The 7,492-nt window shown below is 48.6% G+C and overlaps 1 protein-coding gene across 1 annotated transcript in view; it reads right to left on the bottom strand.

Annotated features, from left to right (window-relative positions):
- Positions 1 to 7,492, bottom strand: part of kcnq5b (potassium voltage-gated channel, KQT-like subfamily, member 5b) — a 44,567-nt gene that overhangs the window by 12,319 nt on the left and 24,756 nt on the right. The window contains exons 3-6 of the mRNA XM_062448911.1: positions 5,856 to 5,982; positions 2,370 to 2,545; positions 827 to 952; positions 1 to 17 (exon numbers count right to left, since the gene is read on the bottom strand). Of these exons, the coding sequence (XP_062304895.1) occupies positions 1 to 17; positions 827 to 952; positions 2,370 to 2,545; positions 5,856 to 5,982 (446 nt within the window). The remainder of the gene's footprint in view (positions 18 to 826; positions 953 to 2,369; positions 2,546 to 5,855; positions 5,983 to 7,492) is intronic.

The following is a 7,492-nucleotide window of genomic DNA, read 5'->3' as shown; positions in this document are numbered from 1 at the left end:
TTGGTGGTCAAGGTGATCTGATAAAACAGTTGGAATGGTGAGAAGCGGTCATCTCATTCTGCTACACCAGTGAGTCATTATGAGGAGCAATAAACAAATTAGATTTATGTAATTCTGACAAATTTGATAGAAAATGCTGACAATTTTCTTCAATAAACTGGGCCTCATTTAAGGGAAAGAGCCCTGTTTATTGTATCCTGTGGCTGTAGTCTGGCTCTAAGCACTGTTCCTAACCACAGCCTTTGTGTTGCTTTCATCTCCTGCTATTTCACTCTCTAATGGACTGCAAGGACAGAAGATAATTCCTTATTGATTTACCGACTCCCATCTCGCTGGCTTTCCCCCTATTCAGACCTGGCCGCCATGCTTGACAAAGATAGCTTCGGCCATTTTTGTGTCATTATGATTTTTCTGGGCCTTGCATGGAAATGATGGCTATTGAAGTTGGCACTAATGGAGAAGGTGTAATCAAAGCTTTGAGAAACAGCAAAACAAGACAAATGGAGAGTGTCAGCCCGATATGAAAGTTTCTGGGCTTCTTTTTTGGGGGTAAAAAGTACAGTGTGTTCGAGTAAAATTCACTCAATCCCCCCCAAAAATGGACTGTTCTGAGGCACAATCCCATCTTGTTGCCATGGAAGAAGACAAAGCACAGACAGTGCAATGTTGTCAACATTACAAAGTAGATTTAGTTTTACCAAAGCAGACACAATTATGTTAAAACTGATACAGATAGACCCCCCCCCCGACAGTCCCTCCTCATTCTCAGCAGCCTGGTGGAATGTTCCATTATGAATACGGAGAGAAAAGGGGGGGGGGAACTCACAGTGCCCCACCACAAGGCGTCAGCATAGGTGGCAAACTCATTGTTGACCTTGTTCTCCACCAGGTACACCAGGAAGGAGGAGAAGATGAGGACCAGGAAGCCGATGTACCATGCGGTCACCAGCTCCTACGACCAAAGATGGAGGACACAGAGAAGAGGCTAGTTAGAACTGCAGACCATTACCACAACGTCAGAAGGTATATTTAGTTACAGCAGATCCTACAGTCATCCATCCTACCTACGTCACTTTCTCCCTACCCACACACCCTCAAAGGAATCCCGCCTGATGAAAAGCAACACTTAATCCCACAATACAACAACCCCCTGTCTGCAGAGCTGGTGACCTGAGGTGGACTCTTCTCCATGTGTCACCCAACCCCCCCCCCCCCCCCCCCCCCCCCTATACTGTTGCCGCCATCCAGGAGCGGCTCAATTGGGATTAAGGCGTGGGGCCGGGGGGGGTGGACCTGAATATACCCCCACATCCCCCCCGAATCCAGCAACCTTATCTAATCCCGCACAGATAAGTGAGATTAGATCAGAGAGTATGTAATAACACACGCGAGATGACCAGGGCATGAGAGCCCAGGGATTAAACTCAGCCTGAGGATTCTACCACACCCTCAGAACACCCCTCACAAAACTAACTTGGTACGCTCCTTGGACCACGTTCTGGTCGAAGACTAACGTCATCTCCATGACCCTCTTTAGTGAGGGGTGCTGTGATCAAGCCTGTGTGCGTGTATGTGTGTGTGTGTGAGCGTCACGGTGTGCGAACAAACGCAAGTCCGCCCACACACACACCATGCTGTTAAGCCTCTCGCTGAGACCTGAGGCCCTTGAGCAGCATAGACCTGGATTATGTGTGCGTACTCCTTGGCAGGTGGTGCAGTGTGTTAGGAGCAGCAGGGGGCCTCCTCTGGCCTTCAGCTTCACACCAGCAGCAGGAGAGAGCAGCCTCCGGAAAGAGAGGCTGTATTTCCCTCCTATCTCTTCTGTTCTTACGCTCGTGTGCATCCACCCACACACACTGTCTAGTGGTTCTGTAGTTATTGTCTGCTATAAGGCCATATTGACAACTGGCTCTTGAAGAATAAATGACCCTAGGACTGGTTTCACACACCCCAGGGCGTCACAGATGATGTTAGAGATGTGGAGGAGCAGGACGAAAAGTGTGAGCTAGAGAGAGAGGGAGGGAGAGGGACAGAGAGAGGAGAGAGAGAGAGAGAAAGAGGGACAGAGAGAGGGAGAGAGAGAGGGAGAGAGAGGGAGAGAGAGAGGGACAGAGAGAGGGAGAGAGAGAGAGGGAGAGAGAGAGAGGGAGAGAGGGAGAGAAGGAGAGAGGGGAAAAGACAGAGAAAGAGACATAGAAGAGCGAGTGAGGAAGAGAAAGACAGAGAGAGGGGAGAGAGTGAGAAACACTGAGTGGGAGCTAAAAAGATAAAGTTGCCTGCGGGGGGGGGGGGGGGGGGGGGAGGGATGTAAAGCGTGTGTGCAGGGGGGCACACAGGTGTGTGTGTGTCTCACCCCCCCCCCCCCCCACCTTGCTGTGTGCGTAGACCACAGAGCCCAGCAGCTTCCAGGTGCCGCCCCGGCGATCCATGCGCACCATGCGCAGGATCTGCAGGAAGCGCAGGCTCCTCAAGGCCGACGTGGCAAAGATATTCCCCTGGCTGCCCGCCGACACCACCGCCACCGACGCCACCAGCACGATGATGTCTGAAGGGAGACGAGGGTGAATGAGGGGACAGAGAGGGAGAGAGAGGGCAGGGAGAGGTTGAGAGAGAGGGGGAACGGGCGGCGGAGGGGGTGAGGAGAGAGAGAAAGAAGGGAAGGGACAGAGACGACATCTAAATCTCACGGAATTTCAATACGGATTACAAAAACTGACCATAAACGCCGACAAAACAATCAACGGCCGATTCCATAGCAGGGAAGGTAAATTGCAATGTTACATGGAAACTAATGTTAAGGCACAGGCTCACTCCTTTCATTTCATTCTCCTTTCATATGGGGACAGATTACAGTCTGCAGATAAACATAAAACTGTCTCAACATAATCAGTCCATGGATTATGGATTATATCAGTCCAAGTGGTGATGGAGGACAAGAAGATATTGCTCAAAGACCTTTGGTAAGAGAGGGCTGAATGGTAGAGAAATGTGCGGCTGAAGAGACGATGAACAAATAAATAGAGAACGACAATTCTTCATAAAGTTTCTACGCATGCTCAAAGACTCTGTCAAACAACTGTTGCACACACACACACACGCGCGCGCGAACCCAAGGGAAGTCAAGGAGACAAACCCCCAGCCAGCAGAAGATAAGAAAAACAAGCGACCCTCAGAACACAAACATCTCCAGAGCAGGCGAACCCTCTTCCTCTCATCCTCTACTCTCACCCGTCTACCATTTCAAAAGACTCAACCTCTTGGAGGGGGAAACTCTAGACTAGAGGAAGATTATTCCAACAGCTGTCGGCCGTCTCACTCCTACAGTATGTATGTCTGTGAAAATAATTCACCTCGCTGTCAAACTCCACGGTGAGACTAGTGAGGGAAGAGACAAGTGAGAGAAAGCACTGACCACAGAGTGACCATCGACCTGACCCCGGTTGTGGTGGGAATACGGCAACACTATGAAAACTACGTTGACGGTACCTGGGAGGGGGGGGGGCGATGCCGACAGGCCCCCAATGCCTGCTGGGACACGGAGGTGCCGGTCAAGTACTGGGCTTTGCTGATTGGTGGGATTTTAATGAGACGGAGATTGAGCGGTGTGTGGGTGTGCTTGTTATTGTGTGAGAGTGTGTGTATGTGTGTGTTAACGTCATTTGTGTAAACTGAAAGTGTGTGTGGTTGCTGACATAAGCCCCATCTGTGTGTGTGGGTGTGCGTGTGTGTGTGTGTTCACATTCCAGCTCCTGTCTCCAGAAAGTCTCACATGTGGGACTGGAAGAGACGACATCCTCTGGCATGATGTCAACAAAGTCCTCCCTACCTTTAGACATCCTCTCCATTTCTGTAGATCACTTTCTTCTTCTCTAATTCGTCTTTTGTGAGGGTTCATTTCGCAGACGATTTTATCCGATGAGACGTACAGAGGGGGGATTCGAACCTGTGACCCCATGATCGGCAGTCTTTTTTCCATGGATATCTTCCGTTAGCGTGACTACTGCTTCAAGAGGGTTGTGTGTGTGTGTGTGTGTGTGTGTCATGGGTCAGACAGAGGACACACTTACTGTCTCATTCACAAAAACGTTGGTTAATGTGGGCAGCCAAAACTTACCAAATCCTGGATCTAAATGTAGAAACATTCCATCTTTCACATTGCAATGTTGTTCCAAAAGTCAAACACGTTAATTTACAGTTCATTACTACACTCGGTCCAAGACTGACTTCCAAGTTGACTTCCTCTGCTGTAAGAACAACCACAGTCAATCATGGGAACCCAACAATGAGAGTCATCCATCTAGGTTTTCAGCAGCTCTGATTGGCTGCAGTTGCATAGGAAGTATGTTGGACCTGAAGGATAGGGTCCTAATTATCTTTAAACGACTCCACTGGACAAATAACCTGCTTGGACCACTTAAGGTGAAATCGGTTTCTGTCTCAAGAAATTGATGAGCTGTTGTAATCCACCGCCATTTACACTCACAAACACACACAAACACACACACACCCTTTCCGTGTTCACAGGCCGCACAAGCACGAGCACACAGGAACATGCATACGCGCACACACATATACAAACCTCTAATGGACCCTGGCTGTAATGACTAGGTTGGCTGAATTATGACTCCTGAATGAGAGAATTTATAGGCTTGTGTTCCACTTAAGAACAGTAGCAACGCCCACTCAGACAAATCATTGACACACAGAAATCAGGGTGAAGAACGAGGGAAAGAGGAGACGGGAGTAAACGAGTAGGGTGGAAAAGAGGGGTGCTGAGCGACGGGGAGGGAGGGAGTGAGAGAGAGAGAGAGAGAGAGAGAGGGAGGGGGAGAGAGAGAGAGAGAGAGAGAGAGAGAGAGAGAGAGAGAGAGAGAGAGAGAGAGGGGGGGGGGGGGGGGAGAGAGGGGGGGGGAGAGAGAGAGAGAGAGGGAGGGAGGGATGGAGCGAAGAGGAAAAGCCATGCGAGGGAAAAGCAGAGAGAGAGAGAGGGCAAAACACATGCAAAGACACAGAGTCGGGCAGAGGTGCCAGTGGACACGAGGGGTTTGTTGAGACAGTGTGTGGGAGTGCAATAGAGACACTGCACTGTGTCTGCGTGCGCGTGTGTGTGTGTGTGTGAAAGAGAGAGGGCGAGACAGAGCGCTTGCGAGACAACAAGCCCCTTCTGCACTGGGACACCTCTTTGACACCTTCCTCCGTCTAGCACTCCCAGCTCTCAGGTAACCTGGCCCCCTCTTCTCACCCCATCTCTCCACCCCTTTTCTATTAGCGCCCCCCCCCCCCCCCCCTGTCTACCATCCCAGGGAGATGACACTCAACCCCCCCCCCCCCCCCCCCCCCCCAGAGACGGTAAAGGCAGCCCTGCAGGGTGCCCTGTGTGACAGCCAAGCCCTCTCTCCTGTGCACTCGCTGTCTAGGAGAAGACTGGCTTAGCAGTAGACAGATATATATACGGCTAAACACCGTAAATAATCATAAACCGTTCACGTCAGACACAAACCAATGACTGTATATCACATCACAAGAGCAGTGAGTGGAGCTAAATATGACTGCGGTGCACTAAGGTCAGGTATAATGCGGTGCACTAAGGTCAGGTATAATGCGGTGCACTAAGGTCAGGTATAATGCGGTGCAGTATGGATTGGATAAGATTTGTAAACTGATGGATTTGTCAGCGGTAAACTTTGCTCAGGGGTTGGATATAGTGTTTGCTGGTGTTGAAGGTACAACCGAGTGGTTACCCTGTGCTCTAATGACTTGCATGACCTCATCCGGTGCGGCACGAACTCTGAAAGCTGTCTGAAAAGCTCTTTAGTGACCTTTCACGAATGCTTCACAGAGGGGTTATAACTCACCTATGACACAGAAGGGTTTGCGGGCGAAGCGCAAACGTCCCTGCCATCCCCGGTAGCGACAGCAGCAGCCCGCAGACCAGATGCGGACGATGTACTCCAGCCCAAACACCACGATCATCACAAACTCCTACAGGAAGTGACACGGCTTCAGAACAGGAACTCAGGGATGTGGACATGTGAAACAGTTGAAAATGTATGGTACAAGCATAGGCGGAAATCCCCTCATCCTGGGAAAAATATGATTTGTCCCCCCCAATAAATCACTGTACACATAAGGACATTTCAATAATATTAATAATATACATTTAACATATTACAATGTAGGTTATGTGTTACAGCAGTAATTTTGGTGTCCCCCTCAGGATTTGCTCTTGAGATAATTTCATATAATTTTCCCACCCAAAATTGATAGCAGATTCTCACCACTGGGTACAATATATGCCTAAAAGTTCTTACTGTAAACTCTTTATCTTTTAGATTGAATTAAACCTAGACCAACACATTCTTCAACATATCACTGGATGCTAAGTTTGATTTGATTTATGATTCACTGTACACTGATATGGAACTCCCTAAACTCTTAATAAGGCCAATTAAACAGACTGTGTACAATCTATCCCACAGATTGTCTATGGCATGGTCTAATCACAGTATCATTTTACTGCAGTCAATGGATTAATGGTGCATTAGATCACAACTTCATTCATAGTAAGTAGCAAAACATGTTGGCCCAATCTTCCACTCTACCGGTGGATATTATAGAAGTGTGATATTACAGAATGCAGAAAAGAAATGAGATTATTTCCTGTGAAGAACGATGTCGTATCGATCCTCACAGAGAAAGCAGAGCCATGATTGGGTGTGCGATCACACCCTTCATCACAAATCCTCTGATTTCATTACGAGGGTCACACGATCGAGTGAAGCTAGACGTCTAAATCCGGTTATGATAAAGGGATTAATCTGCTCCTAATCTGTGGAAAACCCACAGTCACGGCTGAACGCCATCAATCTGGCCAACAACTGCATTGAAACAAAACACTAATCCCATTCATGGCAAAACGATGACTCTGTGATGTCTCAGGTCACAGGTCAATACACACCCGCCAAAACCGTCAACCCGCCTTATTGGACGCATAAACAGACGACAGGCTTATGAAAACATTCAGGTTCATCCCCAGTTCAATTATTCCAGTTTATAATAAGGATGTTAAGCCTGACTCAATTCTCTGTTTGTTCCCTCAGGGCGTCAAATAACAATACATAATGCGTTCAGTTTCAAAACACTTCCGACTGTTACGTAAACAGAGATGAGTGGCATCAGGTCTAGCGGCTACAGCCCTCCACACTGTGGATGAGAATTGAACTACTGTAGTGTTTCAGTTGTCGCGCCATGTACTGGATGCACAATTTACCTCCGGTGATGTTTTCAGTCAAACATTCTCTCTCTCATTCCTTGCCTCTCTTCCTCCATCCCTCTCACCCCCTCTCGCCCCCTCTCTTTCTCCGCCCCAGAGTTCTACATCCCATAATGATTCTGACTCATCCAAGGGCACGGCCAGCAATAGCTGTACACGTTGGTTTTCAATAAACGGTGAGGGGGGAATCGATGCAGACTCGATCAATTCCAGTTGCTA

The sequence above is a fragment of the Osmerus eperlanus genome, chromosome 22 (assembly GCF_963692335.1).
Source record: "Osmerus eperlanus chromosome 22, fOsmEpe2.1, whole genome shotgun sequence".
In the NCBI taxonomy this organism is placed as follows: Eukaryota; Metazoa; Chordata; class Actinopteri; order Osmeriformes; family Osmeridae; genus Osmerus; species Osmerus eperlanus.
Note: the sequence above shows the minus strand (reverse complement) of the source record. Positions and strands in the feature narration are given on the sequence as shown.